The sequence below is a fragment of the Pestalotiopsis fici genome (genome assembly GCF_000516985.1).
Source record: "Pestalotiopsis fici W106-1 unplaced genomic scaffold PFICI_Scf_6, whole genome shotgun sequence".
Classification (NCBI taxonomy): Eukaryota; Fungi; Ascomycota; class Sordariomycetes; order Amphisphaeriales; family Sporocadaceae; genus Pestalotiopsis; species Pestalotiopsis fici.
In genome coordinates this window covers 3,131,154-3,157,344 of record NW_006917096.1, presented here as the reverse complement: position 1 = coordinate 3,157,344, position 26,191 = coordinate 3,131,154, and the positions used below count along the sequence as shown (strand labels likewise).

The window sequence follows — 26,191 nt, the reverse complement described above, 5'->3', positions numbered from 1 at the left end:
AATGTACACAGCGGTTTCTGTCTGGGCAAAGAAAGAAAAAAAAAGTCAAGCTTTCTGCCCCTTGACGAAATTGTACCTTGCTTTCCCAGCCCGGTTCGAGTTACAGAAGGAAAAGAAAATAAAAATAGTCCCATGAAAGTTATTCTCCGCCTTAGCACGCGCATCAAGGGTGCGCATTCATTCTGTAAGACTGGCAAAAACAAACGTGCATGCAAAACAAAATATGGGACCTGGAGATATAAACTCAAAAAAGATATTCAGAGACACAAGCGTAATAGAGTTGTTCTAGTGACCCAAAACCCGGCCGAGCTCACAGTCATTGTAATCTAGAAGTTTCAGAATTTTCTTTCTTTCTTTTATTCTTTGCATGTTTCGCAAACCCAAAAAACGCACCCACGGGCGGGCGAATATAGAGTTTCACAAACATGTGCTGCCCCCCAAATACTACCACTTGAAAAAAAGGGCATTTCAGGGTTCCGGGGGCGGTGATCATACAACAGACAACGGCCAAGGTCGGCCCTCGAAACATCAATATCCATGTCTCGTTCAACTCTTTGCAAAAAAAGGCTGAAAAGTATCGCTATTACTCTCACTACGTATAGGATTACCTACCTTAGCAATTCCTTGTGGAGGATAATCCCACGTTCAGTTCATACTCGGCTATTTCCTGGCTATAGCCGTTCATGAGAGCTCGCCGCTCCCCAGGGTCCAAAGCCCCTTTTTCGCCTCTGGCCCGAACCAGGATTGGGGGGATCGGCTAGCTGGTGGCAGTAGTAAGCAAATCTGTGTGTGGGGGCCTCGCCATGTGTGTGCTCTGTGGTATGTATGTAGGCATGTATGCAACTTGCTTGGGTTTGCGATGGGGGGTGGGTGGGTGGGAGCGTATGCAGGAGCGGGAGCTGTTAACAACAGTTGATCCTTGTCTCCATGCCTGCCAGGCTCGACGTTGGTCCAGCTTACCCAGGGAAGCGACTCCGGGCGATCCAGCATCCGACAACAACCCAGAGACAATCGCCAATAACATGAGTATCGTCGTGGCTGCCCTGAAAGCTGAAATCATGTATGGAGGGTATGATTGAGGCTAATTAGAGCTAGGTCAGATATCCTTCCTGTTGAGGGTGGAAGCATTGACTTGTGAAGTTGGTCGTATGTAGATCCGTTGCCTCTGTAATAGAACTTTCCGCAACAACCAGGAAATGCATCTTGTACGCATGCAATTCTAATGTTGGCGAGTTCAGGGGCGGCGCCTCGGCAGATTGTTAGGATCTTGCAAAGGACAAGACCAGCAGCAGCGTCACAGTGTATTTGACCGGGACGCTATCAAGTGCGATGTCTCAGCCCCAGTAAATATACTTCGCTTGGCCCATGTGCTTGGGTCCTACAAAGTATGGTAGAGTCAATAGCCATCTGGCCATGGTGAGTTTTGTCAAGAACCTGAGTCAGGTAGATATCTGTGCTAGGGTAATGCGGAGGAGGCAATAATCGATACCCAGCGGCCACGCCGACCTCGATTTGATGTATCTATTATTCTTCCTTGTCGTATATTTTCTGAATGTGATTTCTTTGCTCGCGCCTCGTTTGCTGGAAATTCGACAGAAAGACACGGGTGCAATTGCGTAGAAAAACAAAAAGACATTATACAGCCAGGCATCATATCGAGACGGGCGACAACTGCCGGGAGGCTGTAGCTTGCTTTGTTTTGGAGTGGCTGCCGTCATGTAGAATCTGAATGCGTATCTATACTTATTACCTCATAAGCAGCCTGTCAGATGCGCTGGAGGCGTTCATGGCGCTCATGGCTGAACCTTCCGGGGTCCAAGAGAAAGTGTCGTCATGTCTGTTTGTGCTGAAGAGCGAATCAGAAGAGGTAGGGGACCTCAAATCAAACTTTGAAGCTTGCTTCCCTTGAGTGCAATTCTAGACCGGATACTTACAAAGCCTGGATAGCGGCACAAGCCAGCTGACTTTCTCGGAAAGCCCTACGAGGCGCCATGGGGTCCGTCACGGACGGTGTCGTTCCATTACCCGGCCGAGTGGAGATCTGCTACTTGTCCCAACGGGAACGTGTCTGGTATGGGATAATGCTATGTGCTAAATAGGTGTTTGAGTCGGGTTGCTTTTGTTTGATTTGCTCCGGTTACCAATGTACAAATCTGGCGGGCCGGATTAAAATCAAGTCGACGGATGATGTGCAGCCCAAAAGTGCACCGGACTTTGTTCTATCGGAGACCCCTGGGGGAAGGTATAGTAGATGCAGTACAGTGCCCGCTTCTAGGTGGGTGCGGATGGTGGCACATGGGCACTGAAGCCTGCCAAGCACCGATATGAAGTACGGTAGTTTTGCAGGTACGTTAGTTGTCAGGCGAATGCTAGATGGTACATAGCTACCTACAGTGCCTACCTTGTAGTGGCTAACGACCGACAGCCTACCAAGGCCAGCGGGGAACGCCGCAACCAGTGAAAGAAAGAAGACGATCCAACCCCCAAGTTTTTGTTGGTGTGCAACTTGAATGGGCTTCTTGAGCCTTGAATGTACGCAGATGCGGGAGTATCGCACAAACGGCGTGCTGCAGAGAAACGAGGCTGGATCATCACTCCATCGTCTAGAACATCTAGAAGGCCTAAAGAAGGAGAAGTAGAAGTAGAAGGCACTCAAACGCGTGGCAGCGTGCTTGTTCCAGTGCAGTGTATACACCGGAGGGGGGCGGGCAACCTTGAAATGGGTGGGTGCGCATCTGCGTGCGGGTACAGTTCAAAGTAGTATGCTTCCAGCGGTGCTCACCCGCTGTTGGAGTGGCCTTTTTGAGTTGGGAGCTCTTTTGTGGTGGAGGGTGTTTGGCCCGAAACCTCTCAAGCTTGGCCTGTGGTTGCCGAAGCTAGACTGCACATGGCCTACCTAGGTATGTCCAGTGTGTAGATACAGTGCCATACACTCACCTCATTCGCATTGCAGGATCCAATATTTGCAGAATACCCGGCTCTCGTGATAGCAGTACTGTCTAGCATCTGCTGCGGTCTGCACGGTATATGGATTTCGGTGGAGCGAAGGAGTTGGAGCTCCTGGCTGCTGTCACGGATGTTGCTGCTGGTGCTGATGATGATGCTGGCCTGGTTGACAAGTCCTGCTTGAACCCGGGCGAGTAATGATTCGGAAGCTCAATCCGGTGGTCTGTGTAGAGGTTGTAATCCGCCGGTAATCCGTAGTACTAGCGATGAACTACTGCACACCCTGATTGCGCGTCAGTTGGTGGGAGTGAGTAAAAATTACCACCGTCGTGTCGTTCGTGCGGACCCCAGGATGAGTTTTGATGAGCACCTCCCAATCCGTATTAGCTGGTGGTTCCTAGTGCCGACGTGACTTTTAGACTTCCCAGGGTTCAAGCGGGCCGCACCTATCTGGTTCTCCCAGGCGTCAGGGCGTTTTCCCTCTTGAATCTACCGACTACCTAGGTAAAAGGTCTTTCTCTCGCAAAATCTCTACGTAGGTACCGTCCGTACTGTATAATATCAAGACGAGGGGAGGGACAAGCAGACATGCTGATGATCACACGCGTCCAGACAAGTCGAAAAGTACCTTCCTCTCGATAAATGTACACTGTCTATCTATACGGATCTACTAATATTACATTACTTTTAGTTCAAGTCGGGATTCGATGATCGGGATATCAGCAGTAGTAGGAATTGCATGCAGATGGTTGGTAGTTTTTTGTCCCTTCCCATGAGGTACATGCTTATAGGGTATGGATGATCTAAGTAGGCGGATTCGGAGGGATTTGAAGAAGGAGAATCTAAAGAGTACATAACCTTTTTCCGTGCATTCCAGGGTATGTGTGTAGATGCCGCGGTACCTACATACAAAATCTTACGGAAAGAGGCGTATTTTGGTTGATTGCATGCCCATACTCGTACTAATTAGGCAATGCATTGAGCAGCGAGCTGCTGAAATTTCCGCCAAGGAGGGTACACACAAAGCAAGCTCATGATAGATCCCCGACGGACGGATTGATGTGCATTGGTCCCTGACCGAAGTCTCGTTCCCAGTACATTTTCACCTGCCAGCCAGAGGTCAGATTATCAAAGACCGCATATCTACCTCGCTACGTTTGTGAAGCAATCTCTTCCCCTGATTCGACGTCTGATATACATAGCGCTCTGCATCTAGAGGCAACGAAACCCCCCCAAAACAGCGGCCGCTTCCCACAGATGGCAGCTCCGTCTCGCCAGCCAGCAGGAGACAGATACGAGAGATTCAAAGGAAGGGTACAACAAGCACACATCAATCACTCTGCGCTCCATGCCCCTCCCCTCCAGTCTAGTCTCCTCCCCTTGGTTTCCACCCCTACTTCCTCCCACCCCCCCTCCCCTACACTTTAGAAAATTGATCTGCCCCCATCGGCGCGCCCCCCCTACCCAAGGGGATCCAACCCAATCAGTGACAAGTCTGTGAGCTCGACAAGTCTTGGCCCACTCCATCTTGCCCGTCGTCTCTTCTAGGTCTGCTTCTTCTTGCTGCTCTCGCGTGGTAAGGCAAAGACAGACGAGAGAGAGGGAGAGAGAAAGAAAGAAAGAAGAGAGGTGTCAGTCAGTTCGCTCGCTCCAAGTCGGCCAGTCAGTCAGGGTGTGTCGCCGTCGCCGCCATCCGTCGGTCGCGCTTCTTGCATGTCTCTCCCGCTGCCCGCCCATGCCGTTAGGTCTCTATCAGCGGCCCTTCCTCGAATCGCTTTTCCAACGAACCTCCCCAGACGCCACGGGGCTACGTTCTAGGCTTGGACTTGAGAGGTAGCAGCTACTAGGTAGTAGCTATTCCCGAGGTCGCCAAGCCCCAAGCTGGTTGTGACCTGCCCATTTGCAATTCAAGAAAAAACGTCCAACCCCAGACTACACCTTAACTTTGTACTTGCAATTCACTTCCGAACCACTCAAAACTACATACGCTCCCGTCATCTTTATATATGCTCACTTGAACCTGCATATATATCTGAATTTTATTTACACTATCATAAAACAACATTTTTGTTCTCGAGGAATCCAGGACAGCCCTTCTCGAAGCAAAGTCTATCTAGTACCCGCGCCTCCTTGCGGTTTTCGATTCCGGAAACCCACATCTCAATCACAGGGCCCCGACACCACCGTGCTGGCTCGCTTCTCTGTTGTCCCCCTCGTTCCAATTTCGAAGCTAAGGGGCTTTTGCGCATCATAAATACACATGCGCCGCTGAGCAACTTCTAGACAGCACCGGCTAGTGGAACCCGTGTAGAGCAAAGCGGGGGAGTAACAGGAGGTCTTTTTTTTTTTCCTAAAGGAAGGACCAAGAAAAAAATATCCAGAACCCCCAAGTTGCAGACAACAAAAGCTTGTCCCGAACCGATCATTACTACTACTATCTACACTATCGCCAATTACGCTCGTACCAAGAGGATGAGGTCCGTGTGCTCCTGTCTCCTAGATATGCTACTGGGTCTCCCAACGTAGAGGCTCCATAGCTGCTCCCCTTTGTCTGCTGTCTCATTACTACCTAGCTCTCTCTGGGACCCTGCCACTGATATGATTAATCTCTTTTCCAGACCCGATGGCAACGGTTACTGAGAGTGCCTCGACAACGATCTTAGGAAACGGTACCGCGCAAGAGACCATGGGCGCTCGGACAGTTCCCATAATAACCACCACCACTCCTACCCCTACTCCCATAAAGATGTCGGCGCCGTCTCCTCGGGGCGATCCCATGGACCTCACGACGCCAACAAGCTCCTCTGCCCCTGGCTCCTCTAGCAAGAGTCCCGAAGGCGAAGGGCACGACCAGAACATCAGCTCTTCCTCGAACGACCAACATCTAGCTTCCACCAACACCATGCCCGCTCCTGTAGCGGCTGCTCAGGCAGTCCACCACCAGACCAAGATTGTCCAGACAGCCTTTATACATAAGCTCTACAAGTGCGTCTCGACACTGCCGCGCAAGTCGCGCTAAACTCCTGCTAACATGATTGTAGCATGCTGGAGGATCAAAGCATACGGCATCTCATCAGCTGGTCGAATTCGAACGAGAGTTTTGTCGTCTCTCCTTCACAGGAATTCTCAAAAGTTCTTGCGTAAGTCCACACAAGACTGAATCACTGCGCTTTTGATATACCGTTCTGACGTGCTTTGGCGCAGTACATATTTTAAACATACAAACATATCCTCCTTCGTGCGACAGCTGAATATGTATGGCTTCCACAAAGGTATAGTGACGAACGGTAACGTGAAAAATGCTGTGATATGGATAGATTTCTGACTTGACCAGTAGTCAGCGATGTGTTCGCTACCGGAAATCCCGAGACTGTGCTGTGGGAATTCAAGCATGGCAACGGAAACTTTAAACGGGGCGATTTGGTCGGGTTACGCGAAATCAAGCGAAGAGCCTCACGCCATACTTTGATCCACCGAGAGTATAACAATTCCAAACCGACCCCTTCTCAACCCGGCACTCCTTCAGAGCCCATGCCACCCATCCCAGACGGAGTAGATCCGAGAATTATCAACATTGAGCACAACATGTACGACATCAGTGCGAGAATGCAGCGAAGCGAAGAGAATGCTCATTATATGCACGTCAAAAACCAAGCCATGATGGACACGATAACAAGGTTACTGGAATTCAACCAGACCTTGACGAGGACACTGCTTGCGCTGGTCCCTGATCCTAACCAATCCATACACCAAGAGGGTAGGTCACACATCTCATTGGGACCTGACAACCAGCTAAACATGTCTATAGTTCTGAGACTGCAACTCGATTTGCAACGACAGTCTGAGACCTTCCGTTCAGTGGATGAACCGCACGAGCCTCCGCTTTCCAGTAGCCGGCAATTCTTTGCAAATCTGGAAAATCCGCCCTTGTCTCCCAGGCAGCACGCGCAGGATGACCAGCGAAGGCTCAACGCAGCACAAGCCAGAGGCCCGAATTACTATAGACCACCTGTGCCCTCTAACTTGTCCATTTCATCGCGCCGCCAATACGGATCAGTCAGCGGTGCTACTCCTCCCATTATCAACCAACCATCACCCTCCCCGCTCCGCCCTCAAGCACCGCCTGTGCCCTCAGGACCCCATCCTCTGTCCAATGTCGAAGGGCCGCCTGGTAGTCTAGCTCGACGACATACTTCGGCCGACATCAGAGCTCATGGCTGGGTGCCGAACCCTAGCCCGTTGGCAGGGTCTGGTCCATCATCATCTCAGTGGCCTTCATCCCCAAGTCGTCTGCCCATGGATGACCGAGGGCCCCGCGACACTCTCTCCACGTTTCCGCCTCACTCACATTCCCAGTCGCGGCCTTCAACGCCTCCTCCTCCGCCACCCCCGTTCTCCAATGGCATCAATAACATGGATAGCATTAACAACAATTTCAACGGCTGGTCGTGGGGAGCAGCAAACAGAGAGAATAAGAACCTTTCTATCAAAGACAGCTCTCTCCCGCCGACGCGCAGGGGGAGCATGGCCCATATCCTCAACCCTACCGATACTGCTGAACAGGAGAACGAAGACGATGGTAGAGAAGAAGACAGGAAGAGAAAGAGACTTCTCTGAGATTGCCCGGGAGAAGGCGATTTGTCACCATTTCCCATTGATATTCGCTCATTGGATTTTATCGGTCGTGCCTATACCATTACGGAGGTAGTTTACTTTTTGCGCAAAAATAGACTCATTGGGTACGACAGAACCGACGAAACATCAGAGTTCCATAATAACGAGTTCACGGCCGCCATTAACGACAATTGAAAATTGCTCATGATCACACCTTCCTGGATTCAACTTCGCCCCGATAGCTGCAAAGGCTTTGGAGTTTTGATTTCTCAATATTTGAAATTCGAGCCTGATTCCCATTTTCCTCCTTTGTCTGTAACTATACTAGAATGATGAGACAAAACGACTCCCGGCGGTTTTATACTTTGGAGACTCGGTCTTGCTTTTGAAATACAAACGAATCTGTACGGGCAAGAGTAGTATAATGTGGGGTGGTGGATGTCTAATGGCCTGCTGCTAATTTGGCAATTGTGCTCGCTATCCAGCGGTCAAGGTTAGTGGATATGGTAATCATGTACATATATCATATTCTGGAGCAAAAATGTTGCTGCCAATGACACTGTTAGGCATTGTTCGCCTATACGCCTTGTTTGATCTTGAATATCTTCCAAACGAATCATGGGATTTGGAGCCAACTCATACTTTTTCTTTTCTCATGATACTTCTCAGAACCGTGTGGTGACATCTGTACTTGTTCAAAGCATCAGCTACTCGTAGCACCTACTTGCCCTGTCGACTTGGTCTTCTGTTTCTTTTTCTTGCGCCGTTTCTTGCCGTCTGCATTCGCTGCTGAATCTTGATCCGTGGCTGTCCCAGTCTTGTGTGTCTCTTCCAAATCTTGGGGATCGTTGCTTGCTGTCTCTTGAGAAGTACCAGCAGCCGCGGTGACCTCTGACTCGGGCTGTGGCGTCTGCACAGCCTCAGGATGTGTTGATTCCGACGAGTCCACCACGACAACTCGCTTTCGCTTTTTCGCTCTCCCCACGCCGCTCCGGCCCATGTCTTCCTCGTCGTCGTCGCTGCCAGCCCCGCGCGCCCGGCTGACGCCGCTGACGGCCTCCCACTCGCTGCCCTTGCGCTTTCCCTTGCCCGTGAGGCCCAGACGGGCCTTGAGCTTGCGGTCCTCCTGTTCCCTCCGCCGGCTGTCCTCGCTCGGCTTGCGGTTCTCGAGCGCAAACATGCCCACGCCCATGTTATCGTCGTACTGCGCCAGTCGGTCGAGTTCGTAGTCCTCGGCCTCGGCGACTAGCTGGGCGGGGGTCTTTTTGCGTTGTTGTTGTTGTTGCTGCTGCTGCTGCGCCGCGCCGCTGCTACTGCTGCTGTTGTTGTTCTTGGACGAGTGGGAAGAGAGAAAGGATAGGGATGACGATGACGTGTGGCGCGACATGAGCGCTGCGATGGCGTTGCTCTTCTCCTTGTACAGAGGCGCCGGGTTGGCGCCCGGGGTCGTGCCGTTCCCCATGTTGTATGTGTGTGTGCGCGTATGTCTTTGATCCCTCCCGCGCGGTAACAGGGTCTGGGGTGGTGGGCGAGATTTGTTTGCGTGAATGCGAAGGGCTGGTAGCGCAATTGTATAGCTTCTAATCACCTTGACATGGTCGAAAAACGTCGTCGCCGGAATGAAGATCTGGGCGGCTATCAGAGTTACCGGGCCTGGAAATCTCACTGCTGCTGTGGTTCGAATGAATGAAGGCCGGCAAAGTTGGCCGCAGCGGGAAGGGAAGTGCTTGTCAAATAATTAAAGTGAGCTTACGATTAGATCATATAGATAAGATTAGATTAGATGGTTGCAACATATGTACCTCAGCTAACCTTATGAGAGCTCCCCCAACGGGAATTGACTCTTGGCTTTCACTTACACAAGGTTCTGTAGGGATCGACATTGAATCACCTAGACTTTTGTCTCGCATTCCCATGTGGATTTAGACCAATTGACAAAAATTAGAGTATATCAGAAAAAGTATATGTGAGGGCGCCAATTGGTGACATCAATTAGCGTAGTGGTTTTCCTGCTAACCAAGATGCCGCATACCCGCTTCTCTTCTGTCTCTGTCTCCCTCGCACATGCACGCATACACCCTTGCAACTATTCACCCTTTATGATTGTAAGACGAATTTGCTTCAGTTCTGACAAATATATTCCTGAGTACATCTTGCCTCATGGTTCCTGGCCAAGCCCATCTACTCTCTGACTGACCGACAATCATCGCTCACACAACTCTAGAAGCCGCCGTGTACTTGCTACCTCCACTGCAATTGACCCGCTTCGCTTCGTTGGGAGCTCAGACACGTGCCACATTGAGACTGGACACACCATCATAAAACGGCATGTCACAAAAGACTACGGAAACTATGAATTTATGCTTGTTTTAAAACAGCTTTGTTTGTTTACATATTCGGACTTTCTTCCAGACAGTCTAAATCTGGCTCATAAGACTATTGGCAAAGCAAAGCCCGTGCCCTCCTTTTGCTTTTAGGAGAGAGGTGCCGGCCTCCTGACTCCTGAATCTCAACCATACAAGCAACTCCTTCGGTTACCCGGCACTCGTATAAGCGAACCCTGACCGCCTGGGGGAAATTATATCATATATATATTTTTCCCACCTCAAAACTCTTGGACAAAAGGGAAACACCACAAAATTTCAGTGACAATGAGACGCTGGTTTTCGACAGAAATCTTGGGGCGCCATGGCGACGAGGCCGACCATGAAGCCGAGAAAGGCACCGGTCCTGCAGCAGAATCATCCACATCCGATAACTCAGAGAAAGTGAATGCCACGGGAACGACAAGTACTCTGCCACAAAATGTCGTCAATCCTTTTAGTGGTCTGCCGGAGAAACCTGGTGAGTCGGCTATCAGGGATGAATCTCTCTCACTTTGACTGCTATAGTCGTTGCTAACATAATCACCCCAAATACAAGTCCGTCAACACAAGCGCAATGCCTCGGCCTCATACGAGAGCCGCTGGGACCGCCTCAAGGAATTCCATGTCGTCTTTTTAATCGATGATTCGCCCGCCATGCGCAATGACTGGGCCGAGGCCCTGTCCTTCCTGGGCGAGGCCATTCCCGAGTGTCTGGACCGTACTGGCCAAAACGTCTCCGTCTTCTTCACCAACCGCTGGACCGCCGAGCCCTCGCGGTACGGAGGTGACGACTGTGGTGGCTGGAAGCCCCAGTGGCCTGTCCCCTCGGGCCACATTGATATTCGCTACGTCACCAGGGCCGCTGCCGAGGCCGCGAGCTCTCCGCCCCAGACGAGTGCCGAGTTTATTTTTGATGGTGTGCTTCCCGTGACCGAGGAGGAAAGACTATCGGCAGTAGCAGCAGCAACAGCCGCCGCCGCGGCAGACACGCTGCGCGAGACAACCTCATCCACCACCACCCCAGCCACCGGCATGGCCAGACGACTAGGCCATATTCTCCGACCCTACGTCCAGGCCTACACGGCCGGCCAGGCCGGCGACACAGAGTTCAAGCACATTGCCAACCTGGACGTCATTGTCGTGACCAATGGCGTGGACGCGGCCGACGTGCAGACCGAGACGCTCGCCGTCGCCGAGGACCTGGCCGAGTGCGGCGCGCCCACGGCCCAGGTCGGCCTGCAGTTTGTCCAGGTCGGCGACTCGGCCGAGGGCGGCGCCCTGCTCCGCGAGCTGGATAGCGACATCGTCCTCGGCGAGCGCGACATGATTGATACCGTCCGCTACGCCCAGACGCGGGACCCCCGTACTGGCCGCATGACGGGCGATGGTCTTTACAAGGTTCTCCTTGGCGGTGTTAGTCGCAAGGTGGATATGAAGAAGCTGGAGAATGGACAATTCCTAGGCAAGAAATAGTGGTAGAAATAACTGATTACACTTGGGCCTCAGTTCTAACTGCTCAAAGCCTGGGATTTCATGGAATACAGTGTTCGAAAATGTCATTCATATATCACGGTTGCTCGAGCATGTTACAATAAAATGAAAAAAAAAAAAATCTTCACCCATGAACCTTGTTCCTGTAGTAATTGGTGAAATGAGTGATTACTGAGACTATCAACGGTGGAACTAATACCCCTTTTCACAAGACTAGCGATTCGTCTTCACGTATCGTTTCAAGATTGATGATATCAGATCGTGTTTACTTTGCCCATCATTCGGCCAACTCATGATACTCGACGGTTTTCCCTTGAAACGCCTCTCAAAATAGACACCTGCTATATAGCTCATCCTGGAACATTACAAGTCCTGGCTCTATCCCCAGAGCGGAGCCGTGACCTCTGCTGCTCTCTCAACCACAGCGCGTACACGGTCTGCAAAGACCCTATTGGCACACTCAACTTCCAAGTCTTCCAGCCAGACCGTAGCAAGCATTTTGTCAACCTTGATGCTGATACCTGGAACAGGGATTCCAATTTTGTGCAAACGCTCAATTTCAGCCTTCTCTCGCTGCTCCTGGAGCTTTTCCTCCTCTTCACCATCCTCGGAAAGTTCCATGGATGCCTCTGATGCTCCGTCATTTACAGGCTTGGCATCCTTGATCACCGGTGGGAGCTTGGGCTTCGCAATGGGGGCTACAGCGTCAGCGCCAAATTGGGCCTCGACAAACATGAAGAGACGCTCAAGACGCTCCTGGGGTGAGAGGTGCGAATGTAGGTTGCGAGTGGGCAGCGTGTGGGAATGTGAGTGCTTGCTGGCAGACTGCTTGACTGCTGCCGGACTGCTCTCAACCGAGAGGAGGACGGCAATGACAGCGTCTGCTATGCCGTCGTTGAGAATATTGCCCTCCCATTCCAGCTCAACCTCTCCGTTATTGCGGACTCGGACCGTGACGCAACCCATGACAAGGTAGACGGCCACCGTTTGGGTGACTTCTTCATCGACCTCTGTTTTTGAATCATCGCCGTTGCTTTCCTCCTTACCGTTCCCAAGATGCTTAGTCTCGGGCAGCTCATCGATACTGCCAAATGTTCCCTCCAAAGCCCACTTGATCAATTCAGCACCAGCTGCCTTGAGGGTGAGGCGCTGCTTGCAGGTTATCATGGACGTGGTAAGTCCGGCGTATTCGCGCAAGTCTTCAGGATCCACGACAGACATCTTGAAGTCGTTTTGCACCAAGACACCAGTGACAAGCGGGGCCTCGGGATCATCAGAGCTCATGGGCTTGCTGGGCGGAGGAATAGATGCAAGCTTGCCGACAACCTTGGCAATTTTGTCAGTTTTGAAAGGGATGCGTAATTCTTCGCAATTGCGAGGACTGAAGACTTTGGTCTTCTCTCCCTCTGGCTTGGCGTTGTTGAGCGAAAGGAGTTTTGACTTCAATCGCATCATGTTGTGCTGTTCGCCATGGACCAAGATCTGTTCAGAAGATTAGAAACTAGATCGAATCTCCGCTTGCTTTGTTAAGACTTACAACTACGGGAGCATTGACCTCCTCAATAAACTCCCTGTTTTCGTTGCCATCGACGTGGGCAGCAAACGAGTACTCGGCAACGCTACAACGTCGAGGAATCATGACCCTTTCGCCTTCACCTCCGAGACCTCTTCGCATGGCATTGGTATTTCTGGACATGACGGCCGGAATCTGGTCAGGCTCTGTCACGATCTGCTTGGCCATGGTGCCCTCCACGCTGTAACCAGTGATAATGACGCCGTTCTTGTCGCTGGGCGCCCATCTTTCCAACAATTCTCTGCTGACTCCATTCTGGAGCATACCAGGACTTGCCAACATGACACATCCACCCAGGTCCTCAAAGCGATCCAGATTCTTGAGGGCACGGATGTACTTGAAATCCCACGGGCCTCCCTTACCGGCGCCGTCTCCAGCAGCTTCCGCCTCAGCCATACGTTCTCGGAAGAGACGCTTGATGTTATCATTCATGGCTCCAACATAGGTTTGATACACAACCATGCACTTTCGAGCAAGATTGCTGGCGTAGTAAATTGGGATTTTCTGAAACTCCGGGTGCTTCCCCCAGTACTCGTCCAAGATCAGTAGAAGCTCTTGAGCTCTACCCAGGGCAAACACTGGCATTAGCACTCGGCCGCCTCTATTCAGAATACCGGTGATGGACTTCATCAAGGCTTGTTCTCGCTCTAGTCTGGGAACGTGGCTGGCGATTCCGTAGGTGGACTCTGTGATCAGCACATCAATCTTGACCCCGCGGGGCACCTCGGCTGAAACAAGATGTCGATCCTGCTCACGGGAGTAATCTCCAGTGAAGAAGATCTTGAGTCCGGCAATTTCAATGAGGTACATGGCCGCACCCAAGACATGACCAGCAGGATAGGGGGTGATGCGTATCGACGAAACGGTGTGAGTAGTGTGATAGTCGATAGCTTCTATCCGATGCAGGGTGGCCTCGTGATCTTGTTCGGTGTAAACTGGCTGTGAAGTTGGATTTGAAGATGTATTGCCGACACGAACACTGTCTGCAATGAGCCACTTGTAAATGGCCTTGGTTGGGTGTGTCATGAAAACTCTGCCCTTGAAATTTGTCTTTGCCAGGACATATGGCAAGGAGGCGGCATGGTCTATGTGAAAGCTAGACTCTGTCAGCTCTATTCACTCTCGGCGACAAGTGCAGACGAGAGAGTGCACATGGGAGAAAGACATCACGACAAACAACAAGGACCAGTCGGGCAATGAGGAAATATCTTGTATTGATGGTTGATTACATATGTCAAGGGCTAGCTGGCGAACACCACGCAGAGGCAGGTAGCTAGAGACATTTTGTTTCTTCTAACAGAGATTGCGACAAAGCCAAAGACACCTGATATTCCTGCATCGGCCAACGTGAAGCCCTTGATGCGCGTTCTACAGATCACGCATGGGCTGCGGAGTGGGCGCGTAGGGGGATAGGAATTCGCTTACTGGGTAATGAGGAGCACATCGACCGTGCTGAGATCGAACTCGTCGAAGAATGGAAGAGATGCCAGTCCATCGTACGCTGGGTGTTGGCCAGCGTCCAGCTAAAGATGAAATTTGTGAGAATTCTGAATCGACGCATTGGCGGGAGGGGGAATGACGTACCATGACAGTTTTGCCCTTGTATTGTACGATGTGACAAGACCGACCGACTTCATTGCCGCCGCCCAGAGCCAAGAACATGAGCTCGTCGGAAGGGTCGACGGGCTCGTCACTGACAGTGGCGCCCATGGCCGCTGCCTTGCGCTTCGATGCCATGTTGAGATGAAGTATGGGGAAGCAGTCGCAAAGTGAACGATCGTAGAGGTGTCAGCACAAACGTGAGTCGCACAGGGTTTCCTAAATAGGTTGAGGTCAGTCCATCCAGCGGCGAGCTGCCTCACGGGTTGCGACAGTCATCAAGGTGATCGGGACGTCTGTTGGTAGGAATGTGAGAGAAGGTTGTTGCGGAGCTTTGCTGTGGATGGACAAACGACGAGCCTTGGTCGCTACTAAGCTAGGCAGGTTAGCAGGTGAGTCTAGCGGCCTGGAGTGCCAGGTACGGGGAGAGCTCAACCCAGACAGACGCGCTCCACGTGTTATGTAATCAACGGTGGGTACCTTTCAACGTTAGCGTCAGAGCGCGGCACAGGCAGTTGTTGATGATTTCTAGGCCAGCCAAGAGTGATGTCCGATGTGCGACTTTGTCACTGAGTTGTTGGATGTCTGATTTTGGAAGAAAGAAATTGCATGATACAAAATACAAAGTTGAATTTACCTCTGATATTTGAACTGCCTCATCAATGCAGCTATCTTTGTTTGCGCATAACCAAAGGTGAGCATCCCAGGTCACGTGAATGAGGCTCTGCAGCTCAGGGCGATTGTTGGTGGGTCTCCAGTGTAACGAAAGATTTGGGGGAAAGCTGCGACTTTAGAAACCGCCGACTCCTCATCACCGACTCATCGAGACTCGCTCCGAAAAAGCGCGACAACAATCCCGGACGAAAACCACAGTCCACGAAGAGTCGCATCCCGTAGACTGTCGCGTACTCCTCATTGTTCTTGTTCGACAATCTGTGGTATCCTCAAACCGAATGGGGTCGTAATCGTAGTAGCTGGTTAGGCTGCAGGCCGACCGAGGTGCTGCCCTGGATCCCAATTTACAACCACCTTCCTGTCGCGACTCCGCGCGTATCCTTTTCATCGCCAACCTCTATTCCTTGCGTCAATTTGATTCGTGCATAGCTCCAGCACCGCCTGACTGGCAATCGTGGCCAACCTTCTTGCATCTCGACTGGCGTAATTTCGCGCCTTCCGACCGATCATCTCGATCTCTACATTGTTCCTGAGCGCAGGCAAACCCCCATCAAACTGCAACTTCTCCATTTCAGTGCGCTCACAATTTAATCGACGACAAACTCATTCGATCCCTTCGCGATCCGTCATAATGTCGCAACCACCGCAGCCGCTCGTACAGAGCGCGCCGCAGCCTCAACAACAAGCACTTAACCAAAACAGAGCCTATTCGCCTCACGTTCAACAGCAACAAACTCCCCAGCAGCAGCCTCCGCAGCACGCTCCTTCCCCGAATGCCAATCAACAAATCAGACAGCCTCAGCAAAATCAAACGCAGCCACCGAGGCCGTCGCCAGATCCAAGGTCTCCCACCTTCCCAGCTGGAAATTTCTCGAGCTCTGGCCACAGCACACCGGGTGTAAGGACGCCCACGTCCACCATGGCTTCGCCTTCCGTCAGCCATTTTGCGCAAGCTCAACCGCAACCTTCAGTACAGCAACCGCACCAGACTCCTTCCTACGCGACATCATACAATCAGTCGCAGATGGCCCCGCAGCAAAATGGTCGATTGACACCTGGAACCACCGTTAACCAGCGTTTTGCCCCTCCACAGCAGCAGCATCACGCTACACCTCAACCAAACGCAAATCACATGGTCGCACATAGTCCGAGTGCTATGAATCATCCTCCGCAGTCGCCGCATGTACAGCAGCCCAACGGGACAGCACACGGCTATGCCAATACGACCTTTTCTCCTACCGGACAGGTTCAACCAGTATCAACACCAGGTGCAATGGGCCCCCCACCTCATCTGAATGCACCAAAGCCAGCGGTGCCGGTCAAGAGCTATCAGTATGAGATGGACGATTCCCTGGCAGGAACAGGCATCAATCTTGACGAGGAAGAACAGTACATGAATGACTATGAGACAAGACTGGGTTTTGGATCTCATGTCCCGGGCGGGAGAGGCAGCTTCTATGGCGCAGGTCCCGCAAATCAGCCCGCAGAAACGGGTCAAAGCAAGTCGCAAGAGGAAATGGCAGCAGATGCGGCAGACAGAGCATGGAACGAAGCTGCTCATCGTTACGGAGTTTCCAGAGCACAAGACTTCCTCCAACAGGGATTTCTACTTCCTGCCCTATTGCATGCCCGAATGAGCAAAGCAGCAGCTGCGAATGGCCTGGAACTTAATCTCGACCCGAAACCACCCAATCCCAACATGCCACTTGGGCGATTTCCTAATCCTAACCAGTGGGAAAAGCCATATGTACAGGTCACAACGAAGACTTCAGAGGACAATGCTATCGTCACGACAGCAGGCTCTTTTCTTCCCAAGGAGGCCTACTTGATTGACCAGATCGCGTTGCTATCATTAGCAACCAAGACGCGACTTGGAGAGTTACTAACAGATGCCAACTTGGTTGCTTGCAATCGTCAGCAGACCGCTCATGGCAAGCCCCCTCCTGAATGGGCTGAAGCAGCTGAGCCACCAGTCATGTCGGATAGTGCAGTGAGCCCTCGCACTAATTCCCGCAAGAGTAAGTGAACCGGGATCTTTCTCTCCCATAATTGGGAAAATATTAACAGTATATGAAGGGCCAGCGGATGAGCTGAGCAATGGTTTGCCAACACCGGTTTCCGAGGCATCGATTAAGAATCCGTTTGCCGATACGATTGTGTCTCTTGGCAAGACCTCTCGCAGTGTCGAAGAAGCACGGTTGAGGAAGCGCCAGAAACGAGCAGAGCAAGCAGCGGACCGAGAGAAGAATCCTGATGGCACATCTGCTTCTCGCGCTGGCTCTGTAGCTCCTGGCACTCCTGGTTCTGTCGCCCCAGAGAGTGGCGAGGCCAAGCCACTGTCAAAGAAGGAAAGCAAGAAGGCGGCCAGGCTCGCTGATACCAGCAGTCTGTCAGTGAATTCGACCCTTAGCCAATTCATGGGCAGTAAAAAGAAGAAATATTCATGGATGACGGGTGCCGCGGGGGGAAGTGGTGCAAATACCCCACGAGGGCCTGGTGCGGCGGCTCCAGCTAGCGGAGGGCCGAATAAAGCTGCAAAGGGTCCCTTGACCCAGGACGCTAGTCAGCAGATCGGTAGTCTTCGCGAAGACTCTGTCAAAGGCAAGCATATTCAGATGCGCGACTGGATTGAGGTCCTTGAGGAGCACGGATATCTCACGGACCAGGTAGCACTCCAGCAAGCTTATATCAAGCTGGAAAGATCGGACTGGGGTGACAAGGTCAAGGTGCCTGCCCTTCCTATACCTGCACCTGCACCGAGTACAGCTACTACGCCAGTGGTTAGTACACCAGTCGTGTCAACACCAGTGGTGACAACCCCAGTAGCCACAACCCCAGTAGCCACAACCCCGGTGGCCACTTCGATACCGACTTAGGAGAAACAAAATCCACAGGTGCAATGCCACCAGGACAGATTTATAGTTACCAGCCCTTGCGCCAGCTGTACAACCGCATGCAGATTCACGATGCGAATGAATCGGAGTCTAGTTAATGATGGGAGAATAAAGTCGACAGGTGCAATGTCACCAGTACGGAATTCTAGTGGCCAGCCCTGGCGCCGGCTGTACAGCCGTATACAGATTTACGATGCGAATGGATCGGAGCCCAGATCATGATGGAAGCAGCAGCTGTTTTGTAGCGGCCGTAAGCAATAATACTGCGCAGGGCTTGCTGCTGAGTGCAGTGAATGGCCCAGATGACTGCCGTGCAGAATGCATGCACCATTACCAAGACTTGCTTCTTAAGTAGCTTTTATTACCTTGCTCTACATGCAATCAAAATGAATCACAAGCACCTCTGGGTGGATATGAGTGAACTGATTCTTGACACTGCCCAAAATGGTTTGGCGTATTGTGCAGAAAGACCATTTGTACCACTCTCATGGAAATTTATCAAGACAAGACTACAAAATACTAGAATCGACTCTTCATTGAATGATCAATGCATCTATACAGAACCCTTTCTGGGAGGGATGTACCCATCATCCCCTTCTTCTCTCTCTTTGCTGATTCATGCCCGTCCAAAACGCCGGTGGTCCTGTTCATGCCTTGCTCTTCTTCAATCGTCGTCCGCACATTCCAGACTGCACGCTATATCATGCGACTAAAAACAACTATGAGTAGAGAGAAATCCTTTGGGCTTCATTCCAAAAAGAACAGAAAAACGCCTGTACCATGCCCCCTTCTTTTCCAAAACAAGCAAACAATCAAACCAAAAATGCCTAACGCTATAAGCAAAAAAAGAAACGCATCTCATTAGGTAAGTGCAAGACTTCCATTACCAAAGCCCTCACTGTATATCACCTTGTCAAACCAAAACCGGCACTCCATGAGTTCTCGCTCCGTCAGCGCGATCATTTGTCCAGGTGTACCCGGCGAGGAGCGGCCTTTAGCCAGCATTCGCTCGTCGTTGCCCAGGCCAAACAGTGCCACCTGGCCATTGACACCAGTCACCTTATCACCTGAATCTGAAAACGGACTTTGGTACTTCATCCACATCATGTTCGTGTTGGTGGCGGTGCTAAGATACTCGGGGTTTGGATCACCAAAGGCGGCGAAGCGAGTCCAAAAGTCGGTCATGAGGGTAGCCGTCTCGGTCAAGCCTGGGAAATTGGCCAAGACCTGTTGGTCGTGAGCGACCACGGGTGCCTCGTCGCCATGATCCGTACCCCCGTGGGCAGCCGATCGGGCCGCAAAGTGATAAATGTACACCGGTGCTTTCGAATCCGTAGCAATAGATGCATAATGACCTGTTTGTAGGACTGGACAGATGTACGCATAGTGAGCATATGCGTCATCCAGTCTCCAAAATTGTTTGCCAAAGCCGGCGGGCTGGTAGGAATACAGGATCTTGCCTTCCGAGGTGGACAAGGGGTCTGGGTAGATATTCTCCATGGTGGTAAGACTCGTCTCATTAAGTGCGGGTATAATACCACCAAGCAGATCGCGGAGAGCGTCTGAATCAGAGGCTCTTGGGGGCACAAACGTGGCGCCTTCATTCGTATCGAAGCCCGACAAGATTGGTATCCTCAGAACGCTGCCCTTTTCCCACGATCGTAGCGGTAAGTCGGGAATCACACCTCCGGGTCCATCAATCGAAGGCTGGAAAGCCCACCGCAGACTCGGGCTGTTGTACTTGTCCCAGATCGCTTTGGACGCCGACTGAATGCGAGAGAGTGAAAGCTCCCTGAGTTTTGGAAAGACTTCGTCATCTGATATATCAGAAAGCCCACAGGCGCTCAGAAACTCTTGAAATTGTTGCTCATGAAGCGGATGAGAAGGGGCAAATACAGCGCGTGCTGTTGGGCCGCCCGACTCCATGATGACTTTGTGAAAAGGAACGGCATTATTTGTTAGCTTATTCGCTGGTGAATAGGAGATGAGTTGATGGCCAATGGAGTGGGCACCAGCGCTCAACCCCATGAGAGTGACATTGTCTGGATCACCGCCAAATGTAGCAACATTCTTTTGCACCCAAGCCAAAAGCATTTGTTGATCCTTGAGGCCAAGATTCAGGACTCCCTCCTTCTCCGTAATCGAGCTGGGCAGGAAACCCAGAGCGCCTGTCCGGTAGTTGAAGCTGATACCGACGATCGGCATGGCCGCCCAGCTTACAAAACTGGCCATGTTCCGCTCTTTGCCAGCTCCCCCATTGAAACCTCCGCCGTGGACGTAGACAACCACGGGCATGGCTGGTAGTTGCCTTCCTTCGTGGTGCAATTTATTCATGTCAGCAGCATCTGCTTGGTAATTGTCTCCAAAGTGAGGTCGATACACATTGACGCTCAAGCAGTCCTCGGCACCGGTATTGCCGCAAATGGGCCCAAAGTCCTGGGCATTGTAGACTTTGCTCGAGCTCGCGTCGCTTGACAGAGGTTGTGGAGCGCGGAAACGATTATCTCCCCCGGTGGACTGAGCATAGGGAATGCCACGCCAAGCATCTACGGCGCGAGGGTAGATGCTTGATTTTGGTGTCGTCTCGCCCAGATATGTCCCTTGCTGTAACGTAACCGTTACACTTGACTGTAAAGATAGTCAGCTTTCAGAACTTTTGATACCCGAAAGCCCTAAATAATAAGATAGAGCCAACTTCTTCATCCTTGCAAAATAATAGTCATCAATGTACACCATGCTATTGTCGGTATGATCAAACACCCCAAGTATCAAATGACTTGTGTGAGAGAGACGGGAGCGAGTGGATCACGTCGGCTTGGCGCTAACTAATACCCCAAGAACCTAAGAACCTTACCCGTACACCTAATCGACCTAAAATCATCCAGGCTTTCCACCCCCATCGTCGTCATGCTAGAGGAAAACGGAAATGTGCATGATGCAGTGCATTTTTACGTACCTTTCCCGACCCCAATCGATGCGTCTTGGAAAGCCAGACGACAACGACTGTAACTATGACGACGCAGGCGGCCAATGCAGCAAAGACGCCACGGCGTGCCGGACTGTTTGGCCGCTGAATCCTGAGCTTCTGGTAGCCCGAGTAGCGAGACCACCAAGGGGCCTTGGGCGCCATGCTGTTGTCGCTGCTGCTACTGTTCTCGCTCTTTTCCTTGTGATTGCTCTCGAGATCGTATGCTTGAGCGCTGCAGGTGTTGTCATTTGCGGCCTTATCGCGGCCGCTGTACGCTTTAGGTGGACATGAAGGAAGTTGATTTCTGTCCTCTGTCGACAATGATGCTGACAGCATGTGAATGCAAAAAAAAGAAAAAAGAAAAAAGGGAAAGCTCCCCTTCCAAGGCTTGGCCCTTTAAGGTGGGAGGTTTGCAGGCACGTGGAGATTGGTGGGGTGGCTTGCGACAGTGAAGGCTTGGCGGACGTTGTTTCACTGCAATTCAGTTGGTTCGTTGGCGATCTGCCCCAGGGATCTGGGTTCAGATCGACAAGACTGCTGTTGTGCCGAAACGAAACGCGCAAGCTTTTCCGTGGGGTAATGTGACAAGTTCTGTTCTGCTAATTGTCGAATAGTGGGAGGTACTATAGCTTGAGAACAGACACTATGGAATCGTGTCCATTCCGTAAAGATCAGTGAATCTGTTGTTGTATGAGAGGAGGTGAATCAAGGGTAAAGAAGTCGACGTTTGTCGCTCGAGCTGTAAATGTGGTCAGAGAAGGTTATTGTACCTCTAATAAGCAACAAAATCACAGGCCAGCTGAGTGGTCTAGATCGCATACCTCTAATAGGCATTTTTAGCTTGAAGATGGGCCATCCGCGGGTGCCTCATTGCTGCAGACAATAGAAGTCCACTCACCAACAGCCTGGAGACTACGACGGTACTTGGGTGGCTGGTGAATGTACTGCTGGTAGCTCACACTGAAGGCAAGGTACCCATTGAAGGTAGAAAGTACCAGCAATTGATCACTCTCGTCTGTTCTTACTAAGAGAACAAACGATTCCAGACCCTAGAAGTGCCCTGCGTCCGCCCACTGCACGTGAACATATGTACTTGGCATTGAGGCAAGGTACATTTTATTGACAAACTGGTATACGCATGTTGCATGAAATAATGAATCTATGTCAGGTCACGCGACAGTTCCCCAGGCATCACACCTGTATACCAGACGACACGCCTTGCACTTCTACAGAGTATGACGGTGATTGTTTGCACGGCACCGGCGGATCAAGAATGACCCTGTACATTGAGCCACAGAAAGCTTTCATTGATTGCTTTCAAAAAACTGTAACTTTTAACCAAAAGGTAGAGTTGGGTAGTCATGGCAATTGAGTTTTTTTTTCGTCGTTGCCAAGGAGCGTGATTTTTCCCTAGTACTGGTATACTACACCCGATGTCACCTCCATGTGGTCTAGACCACCGGCGCAAAAGGACCAATATTCCACGCCGTTCAGCTGCCTCAACCAAGGACTCGGTAGCGCTAACTCACTCAAAAGTGTAAGGCTTGGGCGACCCTGCACATGTATAATTCACGGACTTATTACCAAATCTTGTTCTCTGGCGCCATCTTGCGTGATTCTCGACATGCACACCACCAGATCAACATATAGCAGACGTTCTAGTCCTTGTATGCCCACGAGCAGACGCAGTGATCATGTAAGCTCCCTGAACTTGGGAGAGAGCAAACGTGGGCAACCATGTACCCCAGCTTCATATCAGCTGTGATGGACTTTATTTTATTTGTATTCCAATGTTGCACATAAGTCAACTGCTGTATACTCATCGCAATGTTGCTTAGAATTTCTGTACATCCCCACAGTTCCAGAGCATGGCCTCATGTGTCTTTTGTCTCTTCGGGTTGAACAATATCGCAAACAAACCGTTGCTCACATCATTGCGGCCCAAGACACAACATGATCACACGTGGCAATGGCCCAATCTCACTTCTTCAGCACTGGTCGCTCGCATTACGTGCTGAGGTCACTATAATAAATCCAATTGTGATTGAATAAACTTACAAGAGAACAATCAACTCGTATATCATGCCGTTCCAAGTATACGTTGGTGTACCGAGTTCGAAGCAAGAACAATACAAGGCCCAGCAGAGGACATACCAAGTCCGCAAAATAGTACAATAGCATGTCTGCTTGAATACAAGTGGAAACAATGCCTCTGAGAGCAACTTCCCATTCTCCAGCAGTCCATGTGAGCTCTCCCGGAAAATTAAAGATGCGCCTCTTTGAAGCGCCTAAAACATGGCAGAACGCCCAAAATCAAATACAACCCATACTCCTTTGAAACTCATAAAAGCATCAAGTGATGCCATCATACCCTCAAGAACGCCAAACTCGGCGCTCAAATCATCATACAAATACTAAAACACTTTTGAACCCGTCACTCTCTGTGACTTCAAATCGCAGCTTCCAGGTCTAGGCGCTGTCAGAGGTTCCCAATAGCAATGAGCTCAGGATGACGAGGCGACAACATCTCGGACAGAGCCGATAGTCATACGCTTTTGCTTCTGCTTCTCGGCCCATGCGCGACTAAGCTGACGCGAGCGCTCAGCAGCCTGCTCTCTTGCAAGGCGGGCAAGCGCTTCCCGCTCACGCTTTTCACGCTGCTTGTCTTGGGCAAACATTCCGTCGCGTTGCAAAATCTCCTTCCCCCGCGCCCGTTGGGCCTGGACATCTTCAATAGACACCGAGCTGCGCTTGCCATTGACACTACCATTGGAGCTAGAAGTTGCACGACTTTCTTGAGACGAACCTGTGGCGGGATGTCGGCCACGAGTTTGCATCTGATCAGTTGATGTCTTGAGAGCACCAGCAGAGACAGAGGTTGGAGCCGCGGACAGCTTGTGGCGGCTTGGAGATGTTTGTGCTGCGCCATCCGTGGGCTTGTTCTGTCGTGCCCGGCTGGTAGCCGTGTCACGAGGGACGTAACTAGCCACACCTCCCATTCGGATTGGCTTTGCCTTGAACTCACGACGCTTGCGTTCCTCTTCCTCCTCGGCCTTGAGCTTGGCCTCCCGCTCCTCTCGTTTACGTCGCGAGATGGCTTCTCCAGGGAGCTCAAAGTCAGGCCGTGTAGGAGGTTTCGCGGACTTAGTGCGCCTCAGACTCGACTTGGGTGTCGCTTCCGGCTTCTTTGCGTTTGCTGCCATTGAAAGTCGTGCCTCTCGCTGCTCCTTGAGGCGACGAGCCACTGCTTCTCCTGGAAGTTCAAAGGTGGGGACAGTCGGAGGCTTTGTCGACTTGGCCGGCTGTTTGGGCGGCAAGAGGCTCGTCAGCTTTGGTGCAGCTTTCTTAACAGGAGCCTGGACCAGAGGCTTGTCCTCTACCTTGAGCTTGGGTGAATCGAGTAGCTTGGGGGCATCCATGCCTGCCATTGAACCCGACCTGCGCCCAGTTGGCGAACGAGTTGAGTGGAATGTGTTCACTCTCAGAGCAGAAACATCTGTCCTTGGTGATCTATGCTGGATCTGAGGTGCTGCTTCCTTACTCTTACTAGGAGTTGGTGCGGTTGAAGGACATGTCTGATTAGGCAATGACTTGCTGGGAGCATGTGTGACAAGGTCTCTCATACAAGCTGCAAGATCAAATGCCTCAAGCTGTTCCTCTAGTTGATCGAGTGCCTCCACAGAATCTTCAATGCGAGCAAGAGGTTCCTCCATCACAACTGACGCGGCTCCCACTGAACTATCACCGCCGAAAGACTTGGCGTCGTCAGATTTGGCGTCTTCCAGGGAGATTTCCGCAACGCAGACTTCGGGTTTCTGGTCCACAGGCTGCAAGGGCATGACTTGCTCAACAGCATTATATCCTGTCAAGGCCATCATCTCGTCGTCTTCCAACTCGGTTGCTGCGTCCAGTTGTGCATTACCCTCGAGTGGCGTCACGAGGAGACTATAAGAGGTTTGTTCTAGTAGATCTGTATCGGGTTGGTCTGGGAGCAAGTTGCAGCCAAAGTAGAGCCTAGTAGTTGCACGACTGGTTGCTGGCTCGGCTTGTGTAGATTCCGTGTCAATGGGTAACGGCTCGGCTACCTTGATAGTCATCACCCACTCATATTCCTCCCTGCGATGTTTGGCCAGCTGTTCCTCGAACGATGATAGGTTGCGCGCGGCTTCAGACAGAGGATGATGAGTATACTGGTCCACTATGGAAAGGCATGTTAGTGGCCCATTCACTAATAGTGGATTTACCTGACCACTAGTTGAGCGCAACTCACCTGGGATCTGGATATAGTGCTGGCTGCGATCTGAAACGCTGTCAGCCGCGATGGTGGATGAGCCTTCCTGGCTGCTGCTATCTTCAGGCACTGTCTCGAGGACTTTGATGGGGTTATATGCAGCAGCAGCTGCTAGAGGTTGAATGCTGGAGCGGGCAATAGACTGTTTGATGGCCTTCAGACCAATTGCCTTGCCCTTGTATTGAACGCGTTCTGGCGACTCGCCAATGTGAAACTCCTTGAGGGCGGTAGCGAGTGATTCCACGGCAGAGGCTGAACCTAATGATTGGCGGTTTTGAGCATGGGAAACGGAGATGTCACTGAGAGGAAGCAAACTGCTTTCGAGGTCAAGACTCGATCTGTCACTATCGTCACAACTGGTGTTGCACGAGTCGTTGAAGACGTCGAATCGAGTTGAGGGATGAGTGTCTGAAGCCATTGTTACCGTGCCCTCTCTTTCAATGGAAGATCAGCAGGGACCCTTCTGGGACGGTCCAAATGGCTAAAAAGCCGACGAACGCGGACTAAAGAAGTCGTGAGGGCAAGGATTGACGCGAGACAATAATCTCCGGCTCAAGCACGGGAACAGTATCTAATTACAACAAAGCGGGGCAGTAAAAGAGACCCTTGGGGCTGAGCGAGAGGATCGATAGTATGTAGTAGTTAGTTGAAGTAGTAGTGGAGGGTCTGGATTCAATTGGGTGATTTTTATTTTCCAAAGAAGCGTAGCAGTATGTTGGTTCTATGGATGGGTGGTGTTTAATGTTTGGCTGGCCCTCGGACCTGCAGCTGGGT

At 51.3% G+C, this 26,191-nt stretch overlaps 7 protein-coding genes across 7 annotated transcripts; 3 read left to right on the top strand and 4 right to left on the bottom strand.

Annotated features, from left to right (window-relative positions):
- Nucleotides 1-5,569: 5,569 nt before the first annotated feature.
- On the top strand, nucleotides 5,570-7,563 carry PFICI_09422 (uncharacterized protein; the record flags this gene model as incomplete). Its single annotated transcript, XM_007838003.1, has 5 exons — nucleotides 5,570-5,931; nucleotides 5,988-6,086; nucleotides 6,151-6,218; nucleotides 6,281-6,703; nucleotides 6,755-7,563. The coding sequence occupies 5 exons, from the start codon at nucleotides 5,570-5,572 to the stop codon at nucleotides 7,561-7,563; spliced, it is 1,761 nt and encodes a 586-aa protein (XP_007836194.1).
- Nucleotides 7,564-8,263: 700 nt separating this feature from the next.
- On the bottom strand, nucleotides 8,264-9,022 carry PFICI_09421 (uncharacterized protein; the record flags this gene model as incomplete). The annotated part of the gene is made up of 1 exon (XM_007838002.1): nucleotides 8,264-9,022. One exon carries the CDS (start codon nucleotides 9,020-9,022, stop codon nucleotides 8,264-8,266), a length of 759 nt encoding a protein of 252 aa, XP_007836193.1.
- A 1,189-nt stretch (nucleotides 9,023-10,211) lies between these two features.
- PFICI_09420 (uncharacterized protein) lies at nucleotides 10,212-11,399 on the top strand (the record flags this gene model as incomplete). The annotated part of the gene is made up of 2 exons (XM_007838001.1): nucleotides 10,212-10,404; nucleotides 10,483-11,399. 2 exons carry the CDS (start codon nucleotides 10,212-10,214, stop codon nucleotides 11,397-11,399), a joined length of 1,110 nt encoding a protein of 369 aa, XP_007836192.1.
- Nucleotides 11,400-11,795: 396 nt separating this feature from the next.
- PFICI_09419 (Endoribonuclease YSH1) lies at nucleotides 11,796-14,727 on the bottom strand (the record flags this gene model as incomplete). The annotated part of the gene is made up of 4 exons (XM_007838000.1): nucleotides 11,796-12,899; nucleotides 12,955-14,086; nucleotides 14,416-14,513; nucleotides 14,575-14,727. 4 exons carry the CDS (start codon nucleotides 14,725-14,727, stop codon nucleotides 11,796-11,798), a joined length of 2,487 nt encoding a protein of 828 aa, XP_007836191.1.
- A 1,168-nt stretch (nucleotides 14,728-15,895) lies between these two features.
- Nucleotides 15,896-18,140, top strand: PFICI_09418 (uncharacterized protein; the record flags this gene model as incomplete). Its single annotated transcript, XM_007837999.1, has 2 exons — nucleotides 15,896-17,282; nucleotides 17,332-18,140. 2 exons carry the CDS (start codon nucleotides 15,896-15,898, stop codon nucleotides 18,138-18,140), a joined length of 2,196 nt encoding a protein of 731 aa, XP_007836190.1.
- An 879-nt stretch (nucleotides 18,141-19,019) lies between these two features.
- Nucleotides 19,020-21,462, bottom strand: PFICI_09417 (uncharacterized protein; the record flags this gene model as incomplete). Its single annotated transcript, XM_007837998.1, has 2 exons — nucleotides 19,020-20,786; nucleotides 21,115-21,462. The coding sequence occupies 2 exons, from the start codon at nucleotides 21,460-21,462 to the stop codon at nucleotides 19,020-19,022; spliced, it is 2,115 nt and encodes a 704-aa protein (XP_007836189.1).
- A 2,168-nt stretch (nucleotides 21,463-23,630) lies between these two features.
- On the bottom strand, nucleotides 23,631-25,835 carry PFICI_09416 (uncharacterized protein; the record flags this gene model as incomplete). The annotated part of the gene is made up of 2 exons (XM_007837997.1): nucleotides 23,631-25,324; nucleotides 25,397-25,835. 2 exons carry the CDS (start codon nucleotides 25,833-25,835, stop codon nucleotides 23,631-23,633), a joined length of 2,133 nt encoding a protein of 710 aa, XP_007836188.1.
- Nucleotides 25,836-26,191: the final 356 nt, after the last annotated feature.